Below are 22,006 nucleotides of genomic sequence, written 5' to 3'. Positions count from 1 at the left end.
GTTCATTTCAGCATGTGCATAGATATGCAACGCACACAAGTGTGTGTGTGTGTGTGTGTGTGTGTGTGTGTGTGTGTGTGTGTGTGTGTGTGTGTGTGTGTGTGTCACGGTGTGTGAGTTTACGCAGTATGTGTGTGTGTGTATGGGGGATATGTGTGTGTGGAGGGGATGTGGGGGTATATGGGTGTGTGTCTGTGTGTGTGTGTGTGTGTGTGTGTGTGTGTGTGTGTGTGTGTGTGTGTAAGCGAATGTCAGCGGTTTGTGTGTGTGCATGCGTGTGGGCGTGAGTGCGGCATGTGCGTGTGCGTGTGTGCTTGCGTGTGTGTGTGTGCAGTCTTTTGCTTACGTTTACAATTATTCTCTGTATATGTTCCAAGGCAGGGCCGGACTAGGCTAAGAGGAGAGGGGGGGGGGGGGGGGTTGCCAGTGGTGGTCTAGGGGGATGTTCCCCCTGGCGTGGTCAAGGGGCAGAGCCCCTTGTGGGGGTCAGGGGGCAAAGCCCCCTGAAGCTGATGGGTAGGTCATTTTCTGAGATAGAAAAATGGTCGCTCCTTGCATGAAACGGCATAAAATAAACAATAATAAAAAAAGTGAGGTGCATGTTTAGGCTAGGAGGGGGGGTGGGGTTGCGCAACCCCCATAACCCCCCCCCCCCCCCCCCGGTAGTCCAGGCCTGCAAGGACAGTTTGGAAGATTAGGCTAAGCCTAAAACCTTTATCCTGACGTAATAAATTTAATTATGAGCTCTCTCTCTCTCTCTCTCTCTCTCTCTCTCTCTCTCTCTCTCTCTCTCTCTCTCTCTCTCTCTCTCTCTCTCTCTCTCTCTCTCTCTCTCTCTCTCTCTCTCTCTCTCTCTCTCTGTTAAGCATTCGATGTGTACATAATTATTCCATAACTTTTTTTTAAAAATCTCATTGTGTGTGTGTTTGTGTGTGTGTGTCAGTGTGTGTGTGTGTGTGTGTGTATATGTGTGTGTGTGTGTGTGTGTGTGTGTGTGTGTGTGTGTGTGTGTGTGTGTGAATGTCCGTGTATATGTGATTAGAATAGGGGTGCCTCTCTGCATGGGTGAAAAAAACACTTGTTTGTAATGCTTGTATGCCACAACCCTCTCTCTGTCTCTGTCTCTCTCTGTCTCTCTCTGTCTCTGTCTCTCTCTGTCTCTCTCTCTCTCTCTCTCTCTCTCAAATTATTTAAAACGAAACAATATTGTACACACAGCAAAATTCAGTCAACTTCAGGTCAAACCAAGAACTTTGCACTTGATCCTACATGAAGAATTATTTTGGCAAATGTTAAATTTAACATAAAAAAGGTATTGTTTCAAAATTTTACTGCAGACCATTTTACTAAGCGTTTCGGGCGGGCGGGAAATAGCTCAGTCGGTAGCTTTTCTGTCTTCAAAACCAGTTGTCGCAATCGGCGTGGGTTCGATCCCCACTTTCGGCGAGGGATTTATTTCCCAGAGTCAACATCGTGCAGACTCTCCTCGGTGGCCGCATGCACACAATAAAGAACCCAAGTTCACAGCGAAAGTCTCAGGGCTCGGAAACATGAATACACGCATGCAGGAAAACAAATGTGTGGGTAGCGCCGTATACTGTATGGCAGCTCGCTTTCCCCATGGAGAAAGCAGCCCGAATTTCCATGAGGGCAACCTCACAGGACTATATAAAATCTTATCCTTATCTTATCCTTATCCTTTAATTTTTAAAGCAATTGTTAAATTCTCTTTTGAAAACTTTTTTTGTGAGAAGCGTTCCAAGGTAACGTTAATGAAATATTAATTTCACATTTGATGCTAACTGTTTACAAAAAACTAACTATACTTATGTAAATCTGACGTTACAAAAGTCCTTTCTCCTAAGTGAATATGTGCGTACCCACGTGTTTGTGTGTGTGCACGTGCGAGCGTGTGTGTGTGACTGTGTGTGTGTGTGTGTGTGTGTGTGTGTGTGTGTGTGTGTGTGTGTGTGTGTGTGTGTGTGTGTGTGTGTGTGTGTGTGCACATGTGTGTGTGTGTGTGTGTGGTGTGTGTGAGCACAAAGTATTCCTACGTGTATTTTGCAAATGCACAGTTAACAAGTTTGAAAATATCTCATGTCATCTCCAACAAACGGCTTAATTCACACACACGCACGCACAAAACATAATAAATCTTATATGTACGACTACCTTGTAAAAACACACACAACACGTTTACATGCACAACTGGTGATATAAAACACAATTTTAAAAACAATGTTTTTTAATCAACTTAATTTCAACAACAAAATTGTTATGCTTAGCTGATAAGTTATATTAATAAAACAATAAAAATAAAAACACAAAATGCATGTATACTATTACTACTATACTGTACCGCAGTACTATGTACTGTAGTACTATAGTACAAAGTACCATAGTACAAAGTACCACAGTGTACCATAGTACAAAGTACTTCATACTATAGTACTACTGTAGTACAGGGTACATTCACAAAAAAGTACCATAGTACAAAGTACTAGGTACTATAGTACTACCGTAGTACATGGTACATTCAATAAAAAGTACCATAGTACAAAGTACTAGGTACTATAGTACTACTGTAGTACATGGTACATTCACTAAAAAGTACCATAGTACAAAGTACAAAGTACTCTACTGTACCACAAAGTACTATAGTACAGGGTACATTTACTACACAGTACTATAGTACAAAGTACCATGTACTACAATATGTACTAGAGTACATGGTACATTTACTATAGTTTACTATAGTTCAGGGTACATTTACTATAGTTTACTATAGTATACTATAGTACATCGTGTGGTACTTTTTCAGCTGGGTTACTCCTGGGGAAATACGGTACACAGAAAGACTACAGTTGTGTGTGTGTGTGTGTGTGTGTGTGTGTGTGTGTGTGTGTGTGTGTGTGCGTGTGTGTGTGTGTGTGTGTGTGTGAGTGTGTGTGTGTGTGCGTGCGTGCATGCGTGTGTGTGTGTGAGTGTGTGTGTGAGTGTGTGTGTGTGTGTGTGTGTGTGTGTGTGTATGTGGTGGCGGTGTCCAACAGTGAAACATGTTCCCACCATCGAGTTAAAAAATAAATTACATGCATTATTTCCATCGAGTTTAAAAGCAAGTTACATGCATTATTTCCTACATAAATAAAGTCGACTTTTGTCTGGACGGTGATTGGAAAAACACCAAGTGACTGGCCCTCAATGTTTATTTGGGTGCTTTTGTTGTTGTTTGATAGTTTATTTGACAACTCAGACCGGGCCAAGATTGTTTAAGTTAATCTGCACCTGAAACAGATTTGCATGCATTATGTTAATTTGCGATGTATTTGAACGTTCTGAATGCACCGTGCATATAAACACTCTTTTATTCAGACTCCCTGTGTTGAGCTTGCTCAAACAACCTTGTGTAAAAAGACGACACTTTACCCGCTGCTCGACGTGCCTTTCAAGATACTTAATTGGTAATACTTGGTGAGAAAAAAAAGACACACACAATAAACACCACACACACACCCAAGTAATGGCAGCCCGATTGTCCTTGAGGAAATTGCGCAAGGACACTGTGCAAGTAAAGTATGTGAACAAATCTATAGCGTATAGCTGCAACATGTTGAGAGAAGGAAGTGTTTTGCTGATTTTGTTTATCAGATTGCCGTAGGTTACACTTTTACGGAATTATTTTAACGAAATAATAATACGAGAATTTATAACGCGCAAATAGCTCACCACAAGGCGACTCAAGGCGCACTCATACACATTCTTTCGCATTAACAACTCATGCACACTCATATACACTTACGCATAAATTACACCAATGTGCCATGTCTATGCAGCCAGGATGTTGTTTTTGGGCATGTGTTCAAGATGTAAGATGTTCTTATTCTGAACAGATTTACGTTCTCGTTTTGACACGAGGAGGAAGTAACCCCGTCTCGTAGTTTTAATTCCAAAACTTGCACATTTACTGATTCATATGAAGAGCTTTATCACACACAAAACTGTGTACTTGCAAAGTTGAGTGATAGAACAATAAGATTGAATGAATAACCGACAGAAGGAAACGTTATCACGCATGAACGCACGCACGTACGCACCCACCCCCCGACGCACAAACCTTTCCTTCTTTTTGCCTTAGTTTTGCATACATTTTTAATTCTCACTCGTACCAGGGTTGACGACCCAGGAGATCACATTTAATACAGTGTTTTATATAACACATTTAGATGCATGAAGTAGTCACTGAACCTGCCGTACTTCACTGAGTTATTTATTCCCTTAATTGTATTCTTGCAACAGAATTCAACGATGACAACACTTTCACGGACAACGCGGCACGTGAAGAGCGCCCTTGGATATTCTGCTAGGTTAAAGGCCAAATATTTCACTGTCGCTGAGGATGTCAGATCAGTGATGATTTTGTAACTTTCTTATGGGGTTAAGAATCTGAACAAGTCGCGTAAGGCGAAATAACAACATTTAGTCAAGCTGTCGAACTCACAGACCAAGACCACATACGAGTAGTTTCGTCAGTCCACCGCTCGTTGCAAACACAGGAGCTTGTATCCAATCGCCGGTCGATCATTATTTACTCCTTATGCCCAGGGCCGGACCCAGGGGGGGGGGGGGGGGGTTCAAGGGGTTCCGGAACCCCACCCCTGGAAAAAGCATGTACCTTGCTTTGAGTGTTTTTTTGTTTTGTTTTTTTTAAATAAATTTTGTGTGTGTCTCTAACAAATTTTATTCAATGTGAAATCCGATGAGAAAAAGGTACCCCCCCCCCCCCACCAACTCACACTGACAGGCCTTAACCCTCAAAACAAAGCCCAGAATGCACCAGATTGCACAGATTTTAACCGTTTTTCAAAAATGTTCCGGGGGAGCATGCCCCCGGACCCCCCTGGTTCGCGCGCCTGCAAAGCAGGCGCGCGCTTGTGGCTTCGCCACTTCGCTGATTTGCCCCCCCCCAAAAAAGGAGGAACCCCCCCCTTACAACTCATTTGGTCCGGCCCTGATGCCATATAATATATTTACTCCTTATTCCATACAGTCTACTACTACTATTTACTACTATGCTTATTATTTACTGCTGCATGCTTACCCTTACTACTACTACTTATTAGAAGGAATATAACGCAGAGTGCTCAGCATTGCCGACTCGCTCCGTTTCAAGCTTTCTACATAACTTTCTGCACCCCCTTCCCAAATGCACGAACCTCACACACAAACAAAAATGATTAAGCTTTCACTTCAAGTAACAAACTCGAAATAACCATTCACCAACTTCGAGAAGTTTGTCAAGAACGGACTCGGTGTCCACACCACTCCATGAGAGGAACCTGGAGCATCGACGAATCAAAAGTGCAACACGCGCCGATGTTTGCCGCTTTTCGTACGCTCTCAAGAGTGTACAACATTCTAGCGGCCTGCAATTAGTCCAACTCAGGGACCTATATTAGGTCTATGGTCCAATATAACTGATGAGGGACACAGCAGCCTCAAACCCCGTGAAATGATACACAACACATTCTCTTTGAGCTTAACATTAGGAAGTAGTAGTAGTAAGGGTAAGCATGCAGCCGAACGTGGGGACGAACTCACGCTGACAGCGGCCAACTGGATACAAATCCAGCGCGCTACCGACTGAGCTACATCCCCGCCCTAAGTAGTAAGGGTAAGCATGCAGCAGTAAATAATACGCATGCAGGAGTAAATAGTTATCGACCGGTGGTTGGATACAAGCTTCTGTGGTGGCAAAGGCAGTGAAATCGACAAGCCATGCAGAATAGTGCCGGTAGTGGTCGCGCTGAGCAGGATAACACGCTTTTCTGTATGTCTATTCTTTTTAACTTACTGAATTTGTTTTTAATCTAAACATATCATATCTATATGTTTTTGGAATCAGGCACCGACAAGGAATAAAATGAAATTGTTTTTAAATCGAATTCGGAAATTTAATTTTGATCATAATTTTAATTTTTTTAATTTTCAGAGCTTGTTTTTAATCCGAATATAACATATTTAGATGTTTTTGGAAACGACGGCGCTCTGTTGGAGCGACACCCCCAACACAGCCAGAAAAGCAAGTACGTCAGCCGGACCAGGAAGAGGACGGAAGAGGACCGGCATCCGAAGACGAAAACGAGGAGTTCAGTGACGTCTTGGGATGACAGAGCGTCAACTTGAGTAGATCCTTTTTGGTGTTCGGTCTTGGCTTTGTTTCTACGATTTTGAGTTTGAATTTGTGAATTTGGTCGAAGACTGAGTTGGTAAATCTCTTTTGTCGGGATGGATCGTTTACGTGTGATCTCGTTAAATACCAGAGGTTTAAAAAATAAATTAAAAAGAAACGCAATGTTTACCTTTTTAAAGCAGCAGAAGGTTGATATAGCCTGCATGCAGGAAACACACATAACAGAACAAGACGTGTCTATTTGGGAAAAACAATGGGATGGAAAGATGTTTTATAGTGAAGGAACGCATAATAGCAGGGGAGAACTTATCCTTGTTTCAAAGCATTTTGTAGGGGAAGTGAGTTTATTGAAGAGTTATGATAGAATATTAGTAATTTCTGTTATAAAAGAAGATAAAGAGTATATTGTAGTTAATATGTATGCTCCAAATGTAAGCCAAGAAAAAGTAAGATTTTATAATAAGTTGAACTCAGTGTTGCTAAAGTATACGGAAGAAAAAGTGTTGTTAATGGGAGATTTTAATTTAGTTATGTCAAATGAGTTGGATATTATTGCTGGTGAAAATCATAAACAAAATGAAGTTGAGTTGTTGAAAGATACAATATTTAGACTGAATATGAGTGATGTTTGGAGAATGTTGCATGGTGAGGAAAAAGAGTATACATGGTGCAGACGTAACCCTTTTATCGCACGGCGACTGGATTATTGTTTTGTAACAGAGGACATTATCCCAAACTGTGTAAGTTGTGAAATTGTGTCGGTTGCAAATACCGATCACAGAGGGGTTTTGGTGGAAATGTGTGATTCCCAATTTGTACGGGGCCCAGGCTACTGGCGCTTTAATAAATCCTATTTGAAAGATCAAGCATTTGTTGAAAAAATGAATGCGTTAATAGAGGAGATGTGTAATAATGTGCCTAGGGGTGCTAATGCTCAGGATCAATGGGAAACATGTAAATCAAACATTAAATCGTTTTGTATAGAATTTGGTAAATCAAGGTCAAGAAGCCAGAAGAATGAATTTGTAGATTTACAAGCAAAGTTGCAACAGTTGGAAAAACATTGTGCAGAACAACCTAATAATGAGAAATTGCAGGCAGAAATGTTTAATGTTAAATCGAAATTGGAAATAATGACCATGGATAAAGCAAGAGGAGCTCATGTACGATCAAGAGCTAAGTGGGTAGAAGAAGGAGAAAGAAATACGAAATATTTTTTGAATTTGGAAAAAGTACAAGCCCAAAATAATGTGATGACACATGTGAGGGCAAGTAATGGTGATATTGTTGATGATCAATTTCTTGTGTTGAATGAACAAGTGCAGTATTATAAATGTTTGTATGGTAAAAATCCATAAAGTCAGGAACGCATCAGGGCAGAAGCAAAGGAATTTTGTGATGAAGAAGAATTGCTTAAATTAACGGACGAAGATAGTAATGTATGTGAAGGGATGTTGACGGAAGCAGAGGTGGCAGCAGCATTAAAAATGATGAAAAATGGTTCATCACCTGGAAGTGACGGACTCACTACAGAGTTTATTAAAATGTTTTGGAATAGATTAAAGAGCATGATTACAGACTCGTTTAATGAAGCCTTTCGTAATAATAATTTGTCTTTTACGCAAAAACAAGGAATAATTAAGTTATTACAAAAAAGTACAGAATTACCCAGGGAAGACCTTAATAATTGGCGTCCAATTACCCTACTTAATACAGATTATAAGATCTTGGCAAAGGTTTTAAATCAGAGATTGAGTTCGGTTATTTGTAAGTTAGTAAATGAAGATCAAGTTGGTTACATAAAAGGAAGGAATATTGGAACCGTGATTCGTACAATAGATGACGTAATAGAGTATTTAAATCGAACGAATAAGTCTGGGTTTATATTGGCCCTTGACTACCGTAAAGCGTTTGATTCCATTTATAAGGAATTTATGATAGAAGCATTTAGATCATATGGTTTTGGTGAAGATTTTCAAAAATGGGTTAAGCTTTTAATGACAGACACTTTTAGTAGTATTAATCACGGAGGGTGGATTTCAGAACCGTTTCCCTTGAAGTGTGGTATAAGACAAGGTTGTCCATTTTCACCCCTGGCCTTTATATTGGCGGTGGAAATACTTGCCACTAAAATTAGGAAAAGTGATATAACGGGTGTTGAATTACCCTCAAAGGTGGGCGAGGAGAGTGCCCTAAAAATTAAACAGTTAGCAGACGATACAACAATATTTTTACAGAACAGTGGTGATGTCTTTAAAGTTAAAGATATAATAATACAGTTTGCAAAGTTTTCCGGACTGACCCTGAATGTTAATAAAACCAAAATAATGAAAATTGGACAGCATTGTGGTCAGCAAAAGTTGCCCTTTGAGTGCACAGAGAAGATTAAGATTTTTGGTATATATTTCGTAAATAATGATAGAGCAATAAATGTTGAACAGAATTGGGTATTAAGAGTTCAGAAGATTAAGAAGTTGATTAAGATATGGAGTCGACGAGATTTAAGGATTCACGGTAAAATTGTAATAATCAAATGTTTTTTTATTTCACAGCTAGTATTTGTGATGCAGACGATTGGATTGCCAGATCGGGTTTTGACAGAGTTAAATAGATTGTTTTATAAGTTTATTTGGCAGAGAAAGTGTTAGAATAAAAAAGCATTTGAAAAAGTGAAAAGAAAAGTAATGGAGAAAGAAATAAGTGAAGGTGGGTTGAAAATGCTAAATGTGCACAGGATGCAAGAGTCTTTTTATTTACAATGGGTCGGACGTTTGTATGAAAAGAAGGGAGCAAATTGGACGTTTATACCACTATGGTTTCTGGGACATGTTGTTTCAGGGTATGGTTGTTTTGATTTGAATGTTAAACCGAGTAAGGAATTGAATTTGACAATGACTGGAAGCCCATTTTGGCAGAGGGTAGTGTGGACACATTTGAGTTACAAGCGTAGGATGGAACATGATAAGATTGATGTAAACAATTTTTATAAACAGATTTTGTGGAGTAATGATTTGATTCGGTATAAAGGGAAAATGTTGTTTTATTTGTATTGGAAAAATGCTGGGATTGAACGAGTAAGTGATTTGTTTATAGTGGAAGAAAAGAGATTGAAGTCAGCAGCAGAGGTATATACAAATTGGAAAGAATAATGCAAATATTTTATTGGATTATAGGGCATTAATAAACGCATTACCCAAAGTATGGATTAATTGGATTGAAAATAAACATATTATTGTCCAGATGGATAAGCAATTGTTTGATGGTAGCCTGTATATGATAAAAATAAGCCAAATACGAAAAATGATAGAAAAGAAAAGTGTAGATACTGCTGTAGAAAAACCTTGTGTATATAATTTTTGGTTGAGGAAGTTTGGTGTACAAGTAGATAAGGAAATTTGGACACTTGCCCATGTTTCCAAAGAAGTGAGGTTAAGAGAATTGCAATGGAAAATCTTACATAACATATATCCAACAAATATTTTATTATGTAAAATGCAAGTCAGGGAGAATAACAGATGTTGTATTTGTTGGACGGAAGTTGATTTTGTTGAACATTTTTTTTATGAGTGCATACCGGTAAAGTTGTTTTGGACGAAGATAGAAAACTGGATAGAGGAAAAGGCTGGATTGAGGGTTAATTTTAAGATGCAGGATATATAATATTTGGCTATCAAGACACAAATTGTAAAAAGATGAGAAATTTTGTAAATCACGTAATATTAATTGGGAAAATGTGTATTAGTATTTTTAGAAAGACAACTTGTCAGGGATCAGTGTTCGTAATTTTCGAGTTTCAAATATTAAGTAGAAAATTTGATTTGTAAATATAAGGAATATTTCCATTGTAAAGTGAAAAAAAAAGAAAAAAAAAAAATGTTTTTGGAATCAGAAAATGATGAAGAATAAGATGAATGTAATTTTGGATCATTTTATAAAAATCAAATTTTAATTACAATTTTCAGATTTTTAATGACCAAAGTCATTTATTAATGTTTAAGCCACCAAGCTGAAATGCAATACCGAAGTCCGGCCTTCGTCGAAAACTGCTTGGCCAAAATTTCAATCAATTTGATTGAAAAATGAGGGTGTGACAGTTCCGCCTCAACTTTTATAAAAAGCCGGATATGACGTCATCAAAGACATTTATCCAAAAATTGAAAAATATATCTGGGGATATCATACCCAGGAACTCTGATGTAAAATTTGATAAAGATCGGTCCAATAGTTTACTCTGAATCGCTCTACACACACACGCACAGACACAGACACACACACACAGACACACACACACACAAATACACCACGACCCTCGTCTCGATTCCCCCTCTATGTTAAAACATTTAGTCAAAACTTGACTAAATGTAAAAATCACGTAGAAGAATCAACACTGAATCTGCTGCGGCCATCGTGGGGGAAATTTAAGGTATCGTCCAGTGAATTAAATAAATTTAAAAAGGCAATACAGGTATTGTAGCATGTTTTGTCGCTTGCAGTGATGGACTCTATTTTAAGATTCCAAACTGTCGCTGCCTCTCACAGACGCAAGACGGATGTATGGTAAAACTTCTTTATTTTCGAATCATACAGGGCCGTAAAAGACTGCAATAAAGCAAAAGAACAGTCATGATTAAGAGCATAAAAACTAGTGCTAAATAGTGATGTACAGTTATTATATTAATAGCATCTATCACCTTTTCATTATGCTTTTACTTTATCACAAGTTTAACACTGCATTAATGACATTATTATTACGCAGTTGAAGAAAATGACAACGCTCAATCTGGTCACAATTTGTTCTTAGTTTAAAACAATTGCACATTTCGCCATAGGTTGTCATACACACTTTCTTACAAACACAATATTCACAATGCATATGTGCATACCTCGTCTTTTCCCAATGATGGCAGCGAACAACGAAAAGGCATGGGGATTGCCCACACAGGTTCCTGAAGAACACAAAATATATGCTAATAACTATACATCAACGAATAAAATCTAGGTTAAACAAACCAGTGGTGCGAGAACACATTTGAGCGAGACAACGATACACACTGGGGCGAGGCAACAATTCAACGTTAAAATTACGCATGAACTCGAGACGATAAAAACACAAGTCAAGGTGAAGACCAAAAATGGCTCTCATTCTACCACGCACATTTCCGCAGCAGAAGTTACAACTCCATATCGTTCCTTTTACCTCAATAGTAGGCTTACAGAATAACACGCCTTGGTACATTAAAACATAATCATGTTACGTTGCAATAACAAACAATAGAAAGCTGTTCATACCTCTCAAGTCCGAAACCGTGCCACAACACTACCCGACCGGTTTGTCTTACTGCGAGTCGAAGTGTCAAGTGACGTTCTAGAGCATATCCGAATCACGCGCGAACTCGCGCATGACTACGCAAAACACATTTACCCTGGAAAAGCGTGCAAGGCGGCACAGGCGCCCGACCGACAAAAAACAACAAGCATTGCGGCAGCAACACTCCCACCCCAAATCACAGAGTGATTGAAAAAAAGGAATAAAGGGGGAAACGAGTCATTCCACGACTGACAACAATACCCAAAAGGGCGTAAAAAGGAGTTTTGGCGCTAAAAGCTGCAAGTTTGCCTTGCCTCGAGCTCTGAGAGAACTTTTCCCTTTTTCCTTGAGCAGCACTTGACGATTGCTGCGACCGCTCGAACGAGTTTGATGTAGCTCGAAAACCTACTGACTCTATCTTCAAAGCTAGTGGGTGACTGATGTGAGAAGTGGGTCGTGGCAGACTTAACTTCCACGTCATCTGTGGGGATTTCAAGTTTCACATCTTCTGGTGTGATTTCTCGTTTCCAAAGGAACTCGGGACCAGAGAACCAGACTGACGATTTCAGTTCGTTTACGGTGAGTCCACGCGATGCATGGTCTGCTGGGTTTTCGGCAGTACTGACGTAATTCCATTGCTCTGGTTGCGAGTTCTGACAAATTTGTTGGACTCGATTTGCGACGAACATGTGGAACCGTTTGCTTTCATTTTTGATGTAGCCGAGAACGACTTTCGAGTCAGTCCAGAAGTGATGAGTCAAGTTGGGGTAATCTAGCTCTGAACTGAGAAACGTAGCTGCCTTTGCAGACAATGTTGCGGCCTGGAGTTCCAATCCGGGGATGGTAGTTGGTTTCAGAGGTACGACTCTAGTCTTTCCCATCACCAAAGCGCAATGAATGTCTCCTGTGACATCTTCAAGCCTCAAGTACGAACACTGTCCACATCCAGTTGTTGATGCGTCGGAGAAGTGATGAAGCTGTGCTTTTACGGGTTTGCCGAAACTTGCTGGATGATAACAGCGGGGAATCTGTAGGTTCTGCAGTTGCTGCAAATTATCAATCCACCTTTCCCACAGAGGACGAAGATCTTCTGGTACACGATCATCCCAGCCAAGATTTTGTTTGCACATGGCCTGCAGGATCTGTCTTCCAACTAGAACTACAGGAGCTATCAACCCCAAGGGATCGTAGACCGAGGCTACAGTGGCAAGCAATCCTCTTCGAGTTTGAGGCTTCTCTTTTAGACGAAGCTTGAAGCGGAGCGTATCATCACTTGTGCACCACCGAAGGCCTAGGGTCATGGATTCACTACCATTGTCAATGTCAACATTCGTCTGTGTTGGACCCGCACGTTCGGACTCTGGAATGGTTTTCACGACTTCTTCGCTGTTTGAAGTGATCTTGTGAAGCCGCAGATTGGCTTTGGCGCAGATCTCTCTGGCGTTTGAGATGACGTCTTTGGCTTGAGCCACAGTTTCTTCGGCTCTCAGCCCATCATCAACGTAGAAGTTTCTGTCCAGGAAGTCTGCAGCCGTCTCACTCAGATATCTGTAATCTCTGCCTATTTGTTTTAGGCCAAAGTTTGCGCAACCAGGGGACGAAGTGGCGCCGAACAGATGAACTTTCATCCTGTAGTCGACTGGAGGCTTGGAAAGATCTCCACCCTCCCACCACAGGAAGCGAAGATAGTCTTGCTGTTCTTTGGGTACCCGAAATTGGTAATACATTTTCTGGACGTCACAGGTGAAGGCGATTGATCCTTTTCGAAACCTGCTCAGTACACCCACGAGGGGGTTGATCAAATCCGGACCTTGCAGGAGATGGTCATTCAGACTTGTTCCATGGTATCTTGCGCTGCAGTCGAAAACTACTCTGACTTTGTTGGGCTTTTCGGGGTGGTAAACGCCGTGATGTGGTATGTACCACTTCGAGCCAGCTGAGTGCAATTCTTCTTGCGGAACTTTCTCTGCTTCTCCTTGCTCGATCAGGTCCTCCATGAAGGACATGTAGTGTTCTCTGTATGTAGGTCTCTTCAAGAGTTGTTTCTGAAGGGATAGAGCGCGGTGGAGAGCACCTTGGCGATTGTTGCATAGGTTTGGATGTGCTTGTTTGAATGGAAGTGGCATCTCATAGAACCCATCGCTTCTTTTATGGATTCCTTCGTTGAGAATTCGAAGAAACGAGTGATCATCCTGAGACATCTTTTGAGTGTCGTGATCAGTGAAATCTCTCTCCATGAGATGTAACAGTTCTCCAGTAGTGACTTCCTGGACTTGTGTCTTGTATACATGTCTCACTAACCCTGTGTGTGACACAGCTTTCGTGATGACACAATGGCTTTTGCCGAAAGCATCGAAAGGTTCAACTTGAGGGGGTGGCCCACCGATGATGCTCCAACCGAGACTAGTTTCTATGGCGAAAGGTTGATTGGGATCTCCTGTGATGCACTGCAGAGGGGCTAGAGCTTGAGGGCAATTGTATCCAATCAGCAGCCCCACAGGACAACTCTGTTTCGGTACCAGCAGGTCCTTCACTCCCAAAAGATGGGGCCAACAGCTTGCAGTTTCTGGTGTGGGGATGTGCGACTCATCCACAGGAATGTGGTTTCTTGAAAATGACCCAGGGAGACTCACATGTGTTCGAGCCGTAACGTCTGACCTGAAGGTCACTGTACTTCTTGCAGCTGATCAGCTGACTGTTGTTGGTTAGTGTCGTCAGACGAAGTTTTGCAGGCGTGCAGGGGGCTTCCAGGTCGGTGACTGCGTCCTCTGTGAGAAAGGTGGAATCCGACATGGAGTCAACTAGAGCGTACACTAAATGTTCTTTTTGAGGGTTTGTTTTGGACGAAATGAAAACGGGAATGATCATTGAAGTCAGCGTTCCATTTTCCTGACCTGAAATGACCCTATGATTTCCACTTATTTCCTCATTCACTCCAGAATGTCGAGGAGTATCGTCGTGGAGACTAGTGGGATGTCTTTTCTGGCATATGGAGCACTCACAACGTTTCTTGCATTGCTTTGACAGGTGGCCAGGCTTCAGGCAGCCAAAACAAAGTCTTTCCTTTTGAACGAACTCCCTCTTTTCTTGCATGATTTTTCTTGCGAAGCTTCTGCATTCTGACAGACTGTGGTTTTTCCACTTACAAAATTTGCATTCTGGCTGTTCTTCGCTGTTGGTAGCAAAAGCGTTTCTTTCAGACAATGTCTTTTCTCTGGTGTGGTTTGGTCGAGGGGGAATGGGTTGCAAAGTTGATTGGCAATTGAGAGCGGGGTCGTTGGCAATGTCGGCTTGAGCGGAGACAAAATCTGCGAATGAGGGGTATCTACTCTTCTCTCTGCGGGTTGTGCCTATGACTCGATTCCATCTCTGAGATGCCCAATCAGGAAGCTTCTGAGCGATTGTTAGAATTTCGCTAATGTTGTTGAGGCCTCTGAGAGGGGGAAATTCTTTCAGAGCAGTGTTGCATTGTACGAGAAAATCAGAGAGCTTTTGGAGCGCTAATTTGTCTGTTTGGAACTTTCGGCCAATTGTTCAGTTTGCTCATGAAAGCGTCCGATGTGATGAACGAGTTTCCAAATCTCTTTTCAAGAATGGCCTTGGCTTGCAAATAAGCTTGTTCGCTCCTCAGAAGGAAGAAGCCGCTCACAGCTTCTCTAGCAGGACCTCCTAAGTAACGCTTCAGGTAGTGTATCCTGTCGGCAGCTGGAATGCCCTTATTTTCAATGAGTGCGGAGAAGGATGCTTTCCAGTCAGGGTACTGAAGAGGGTCTCCGGTGAACACGGGTGGTTCTGGAACAGGTAGTCGACTGGAAGCAATGGCTTGCGAAAGGGTACGAATTAACTCGTTTGATGACGAGGACTGACCATGACTTTGATCTATTTGTGAGGGTCGCTGATGACGTTGATCAAACTGTGGCGGTCGATGACGACTTTCATCAGAGTATGAGGGGCGACCATAGCCTTGTTCAAACTGAGAGGGCTGATGATAACTATGATCAACGTGTGAGAGTCTATGATTTCTTTGATCACCGTGTGAGAGTCTGTGATGATCGTGATCAATGTATGAGGGTTGGTGATGTTCTAACTCTTGAACTACATCTTTGCCTGAAACTGAATGTGACTGTTTTACAAGAGTATCTTCAAACAAACCGACATGTGATTTTTCTGGCAAAGTGAGGTTGGAATTTGTGGTGTGAACAAAATGTTGTTGTTCTTCTTGTGAAAACTTCTAATTTTGCTTCTTCCATTTTGATCTGGGTCTCAAGTTGTTGTGCAAGTCTACGTTTGAGTTGGGACAATCTATCTTCAATCTGATCTTCTTCCAGTTTAGCTTGAAGTTTGGCTTTGAGAGCTGCTGCTTCAGCTGCAATCTTGATTCTCTGGGAGGACACTGATGACTGCTTGAATGAACATGTTTTAACAGAAGAGGCTCTGGACGAGACAGATTTGGCTGTTGATCTAGGAGAGGGATGGCTTCTTTCAACGATTTTGGATACGATTGCAACAGCAGAAAAGTTTAATTCTGAGAGTGCAGTCTCCAGATTTTCCTCAAGTCCTAGTTGTTTGAGTTGCTCTGCAGTTTCATTTACTGAGCCAAGTCTTGAGTTGATGATGGACTTTTGCAAAGCTAATTCCTGAGGGTCAGCATTGTGTGAGAGGAGAGTGTTTGTTTCAGACAATATTGACATGAGCTCTGAATGTCTGTAAAGTGTAACTCCAAAGAAAATATTGTTTTTCAATAAATAACCAGATACTAAACTATTGCTTCACTGAACATCAATGAACAAAATCACAACACCTAAACAAAAATAAGTACTTTCAACCTATCAACCAAAGAAATAATAAATTCAATAAAGTATAAACATAAACAATATAAACAACCTAAACACTAAACATGAAAATCAACAAATACTAAATAATCAAGTTGTATGAATGAAAAGTCTGGCAATTCGATGATTCAGGTCGTATTGACCGACTATGAAGACAAATACCAAAAGTTCAATTTTCACGACCTTAAAAAATGCAATCACACCCAAAGATCAAGTCCACTAAAGGATAATGAAGCCTTTCTCAGACCATCAGCAGATCAAGTAACCCACAAAGGGCTTAGTGCAAGTACACTGTAAAATAATCACTAAAAGATCACTCAATGAAGAACCAAGATGCAGATCACAGCAAAGTTGACTAGTAAAATCACTCTTGAGTTCACAAAGTAAGAATTTTAAATGTAAACAGTCACTAAAAATGTCTCAGTTCCAAGTTCAAATGAACTAGCTTATAAAAGTTAGAATAAGATTTGGCGACTCTTCTTTGGTGACTCACGAACTCAAATGCATGTAACAGACAGTCAAAAACAATCAATCAATCGGATATGCTCTAGAACGTCACTTGACACTTCGACTCGCAGTAAGACAGACCGGTCGGGTAGTGTTGTGGCACAATCAATCAAAAACATAGAAAGGTTACCACTTGTCGATAAACGTAGGTCACGCCGAATCGAAGTTAAAGGCACAGACGAATCTTCACAGCAGCTAAACGTAGTACTTACAAGTCGGAACTGTGGCGAAGACTAAGGAGCAGATACTGGGCTAGCTTGACGAATGCCAGGACCAGGCGAGTTGCTCAAAGTCGCGAATGCCGAACAGCCGAAGAATTGTTGAAGCTGTAGAAGGACTGCCGTATGACAGAAGGTAGACTGGCAGTGACGAGTTGGCAGTGACAAATGCCAATGACGAGTTGCAAGTGAAGAAGTGGTGACACAATCTGTGGCAGGTAGCTAGTGGCACAACAAGCTGAACGAGTGCTTGTCGACGAGCAGTCTTGAATGATGCCCAAACATCGAGGGACGAGATGAGGAACGATGACGAAGAGGAACGATGACGCAGAGGCTCCTCTTGGTGATGAGTCTTTTACTGTCGCTGCCTCTCACAGACGCAAGACGGATGTATGGTAAAACTTCTTTATTTTCGAATCATACAGGGCCGTAAAAGACTGCAATAAAGCAAAAGAACAGTCATGATTAAGAGCATAAAAACTAGTGCTAAAAAGTGATGTACAGTTATCATATTAATAGCATCTATCACCTTTTCATTATGCTTTTACTTTATCACAAGTTTAACACTGCATTAATGACATTATTATAACGCAGTTGAAGAAAATGACAACGCTCAATCTGGTCACAATTTGTTCTTAGTTTAAAACAATTGCACATTTCGCCATAGGTTGTCATACACACTTTCTTACAAACACAATATTCACAATGCATATGTGCATACCTCGTCTTCTCCTAGTGATGGCAGCGAACAACGAAAAGGCATGGGGATTGCCCACTCAGGTTCCTGAAGAACACAAAATATATGCTAATAACTATACATCAACGAATAAAATCTAGGTTAAACAAACCAGTGGTGCGAGAACACATTGGAGCGAGACAACGATACACACTGGGGCGAGGCAACAATTCAACATTAAAATTACGCATGAACTCGAGACGATAAAAACACAACAAGTCAAGGTCAAGACCAAAAATGGCTCTCATTCTACCACGCACATTTCCGCAGCAGAAGTTACAATTCCATATCGTTCCTTTTACCTCAATAGTAGGCTTACAGAATAACACGCCTTGGTACATTAAAACATAATCATGTTACGTTGCAATAACAAACAATAGAAAGCTGTTCATACCTCTCAAGTCCGAAACAGTGCCACAACACTACCCGACCGGTCTGTCTTACTGCGAGTCGAAGTGTCAAGTGACGTTCTAGAGCATATCCGAATCACGCGCGAACTCGCGCATGACTACGCAAAACACATTTACCCTGGAAAAGCGTGCAAGGCGGCACAGGCGCCCGACCGACAAAAAACAAGAGGCGAAGCCTTCAAGGCTCACGTAAGAAATCGACAAACAGTAACACAAACTCAATCACTCCGTCACACATACACACACACACACACACACACACACACACACACACACACACACACACACACACACACACAGTAAGCATAGGTGAAACTGTGCAAGAAAGCGAGACCCTGGATCTGCCAAGTAGTCTCGGCCCGCTCACAAGAACAATGACCGAGACTTTCAGTAATTCCTTTGCGTGACGTCTAACCCTCTTACGTCATAATGTGACGTCTTCAAATAGTTTCTATCACACACGTCGAACACTTTTGACCGAGACTGACGTAATCCATAGACTCGGAAATGTTAAAGTTTCTATCACACACACACACACACACACACACGCACGCACGCACGCACAGACAGACAAAGTTTATCATCGCATAGGCTACACTTACGTGAGCCAACAACAAGCATTGCAGCAGCAACACAAACGAAGCCAGAAGCGTCTGAAATTGTGTCCATACAGATTTCGGCAATGAATTCAATCTGAAATTGACTTTAATTTATTTTATAGATGACTGTAAAGAGAAGGTGGCTCTACAGGAGTATGCCCAACAGAGGACCCTCTTCGCTACTTAGCCTAGTTCATAGTACTTTTTAAGACCTTGTCTTTTCAGATTTTCTGTGCATCACCTCTGTAAATTTACCCCCATTTTACGATTTTTGGAGGCCTTAAAAGGGGGAATCCACTGTAGGCCTAATTGAGAGCAACATAAATCTAACTTACCAAAGGCCAGCTTGTAACGCTGCACGAAGAACTTGCACAGTGCTAGTGGTTCCTTATTCTCGTCGTCTTCAGTTTCGCCGTCGCAGGGCGCATCCTTGCTTTCAACGGGTAACACCCTCGGAGGAGTAGCGGCCCCTTTTTTGCGTAATCCGCCCCCGTTCTGTGATGACGTGGAGATGACGTCATGCTGTTTGTTCACGTAGTCTTGGTTGTCCATGCCAAGCGAGATGATGCGGTTGTTGTGGGTTTTGTGTGCCGAGGCCGTGAAGAGACTTGTGGAGGTCGTCGCTTGTTCAAGGGCGTGTACCTGATGGTGATGAGACAAAAACGGTGTTGTATGCTTGGTTTCTGGTCTCACAGGGGCGGGGGATAGGTTGGAGGAAGGGGGGAGGGGATGGGGGGTTAGGGGATGGGGGGGACGGGGGGATGGGGGGGACGGGGGGATGGGGGAGGAAGGATGGGGGAAGGGGGAGGAAGGAGGGTGGAGGGCACGGGTCATAATATTATGATTGGCCCTTTTGGCTTCAGATTTCAGATTTTCAGGTTTTTAGTTCAATCTCGGGCCCCATGGAGGCACGCAGAAAACAGTTATTGTTTACATTACACACAAAATATCAAGATCACACTATAATTTAACTTCTTGACAAACAACAAAAAGACAATTGATAATTAAATCCCAGACAAGAAGAAAACAAGTCGCGTAAGGCGAAATTACCTACATTTAGTCAAGCTGTCGAACTCACGGAATGAAACTAAACGCACTGTATTTTTTTCACCAAGACAGTACAGCTTCGTCAATCCCCGCGAAAAGGAAATCGCTCACCTCCCACGTGCAAAACGCAATGATATGCACACGCCAGAATAGCGCGGTAGCGTATTGTGCTAAGCAGGAAAGCGCGCTTTTGGGTATTCGTGTTAACTTTCTGAGCTTGTTTTGAATACAACCTATCATATCTATATGTTTTTGAAATCAGGAAACGATAAATAATAAGATGAAATCATTTTTGGATCGATTTCTTAATTTTAATCGAAAGACTAATTAATCTATTTTTGTTAATTGTGATCACATTTTAAGAGTAAACATAACATATGTATATATTCTTAGATTCAGAATGTGATGAAGAATACGATGAAATCAATTTTAAATCTGTTTGCGAAAAATCGATTTTAGTGACAACTTTAATGAGCAAACTCATCAATTAATTTGTTAGCCTCCAAGCTGAAATGCAATACCAAAGTTTGGGCGTCGTCGAAGATTACTTGACCAAAATTTCAACCAATTTGGTTTAAAAATGAGAGCGTGACAACTTTCACGAAAAGCCGGATATGACGTCATCAAAGACATTTATCAAACAAATGAAAAAAATCTGGGGATATCATACCCAGGAACTCCCATGTAAAATTTCATGAAGATCGGTCTAGTAGTTTTCTTTAAATCGCTCTACACACACACACACACACACACACACACACGCACACATACACCACACCCTCGTCTCGATTCCCCCCTCTACGTTAAAACATTTAGTCAAAACTTGACTAAATGTAAAAACGAAAAAAATGCAATACCCCTGCATCTTTAAATACTACTGGTCAGTATTTAAAAAAAAGGGAACAACAAAAACACACACACTTCAATAATACTTTTTTCTTTGTGATTAAAGATTACTGATTAATAAGAAATTAATATGTAAATCGCCGTGAGCTCTTGTGAGAAAGGGCGATTAATAAATGTCCATTATTATTATTATTATTATTATTATTATTATTAAATTGCTAGAAATTCGGACGTTGCCAACGGTGATATTAAGTACAACGAGCGAAGATAAAATATGAACGAAGCCTCATCATAATTATCAGAACGCGGTGGAATTCGTCTCTCGGGAAACTTGGAGTTTGCTGCAAAAGGAATGCCAGTTGTTTTACGAGACGCATCGCATTGTTCAAAACTAACGAGGCGACGAGCTGGTCTTCTCTGTAATTGTTCGCACTGCCATCCCCCAACAATCTGTGTATGCGTGCGTGTGTGTATGTGTGTGTGTGTGTGTGTGTGTGTGTGAGTGTATGCGTGCGTGCGTCAGTGAGTGCGTTCGGGCGTGCGTGCGTGCGTGCGTGCGTGAGTCATCAACAGCTTTACCTTTCCCGACATTTCGGATTTCCTCCTTCCCTTTGTTGCGCTCACAAATCGGATGTTGTCTCTGATGTGCTCACAAAAGAAATGTTGTCTCTGACGCGCTCATAAAACAGATCGTTTCTCTGATGTGCTCACAAAAGAAATGTTGTCTCTGATGTTCTCACAAAACAGATCGTTTTTCTGATGTGCTTATTAAACAGATCATTTCACTGATGTGCTCACAAATCAGATCGTTCCGCTGATCTACTCACAAAACAGATCCTGTCTATGATCTGCTCACAAAACTGATCCTTTTTCTGTTGTGCTCACAAAACAGATATTTTCTCTGATGCTCTCACAAAGCAAATCTTCTTTCCGATGTGCTTATACAACAGATCTGTGCACGCGCTGCTTCCATGTGGAAAATCCCAACAGTCTAAAAATCACTAAATCACAGCTATGGCAGCGAGGACAATCTCAAGGGAAAATCACTAAAACATAACCAGTTGAACCGGTAATCCATGCGAAAACGCAGGAGCCCAAACTGCACATAATATTACTGTTCGATAGAGTCGCCTGATATCGATTGCATGTAGCTCGTGATTTGGCTGTATTTAAAGGCCGAGGTCCAACAGGCCGAAATACCCATGGGTGTAGGCGGAGCCTCTTTCCTGAGATTGGTGGCTGAGTGGCAGGTCTCGCGTTACTCTCAACTGCCAGAGCTGTCTATTTTTGACCACTGCGGTCACTGACTAAGC

At 41.4% G+C, this 22,006-nt stretch overlaps 1 protein-coding gene across 1 annotated transcript in view; it reads right to left on the bottom strand.

Moving 5' to 3' along the window:
• LOC138953499 (protein dispatched homolog 1-like) overlaps positions 1 to 21,783 on the bottom strand; it is a 75,736-nt gene extending 53,953 nt beyond the window's left edge. The window contains exons 1-2 of the mRNA XM_070325338.1: positions 21,273 to 21,783; positions 19,136 to 19,442 (exon numbers count right to left, since the gene is read on the bottom strand). Coding sequence (XP_070181439.1) covers positions 19,136 to 19,442; positions 21,273 to 21,284 — 319 coding nt within the window. The 5' untranslated portion in view covers positions 21,285 to 21,783. The remainder of the gene's footprint in view (positions 1 to 19,135; positions 19,443 to 21,272) is intronic.
• Positions 21,784 to 22,006: the final 223 nt, after the last annotated feature.

The sequence above is a fragment of the Littorina saxatilis genome, linkage group LG17 (genome assembly GCF_037325665.1).
Source record: "Littorina saxatilis isolate snail1 linkage group LG17, US_GU_Lsax_2.0, whole genome shotgun sequence".
Classification (NCBI taxonomy): domain Eukaryota; kingdom Metazoa; phylum Mollusca; class Gastropoda; order Littorinimorpha; family Littorinidae; genus Littorina; species Littorina saxatilis.
This window is presented reverse-complemented; position numbering and strand designations above follow the sequence as displayed.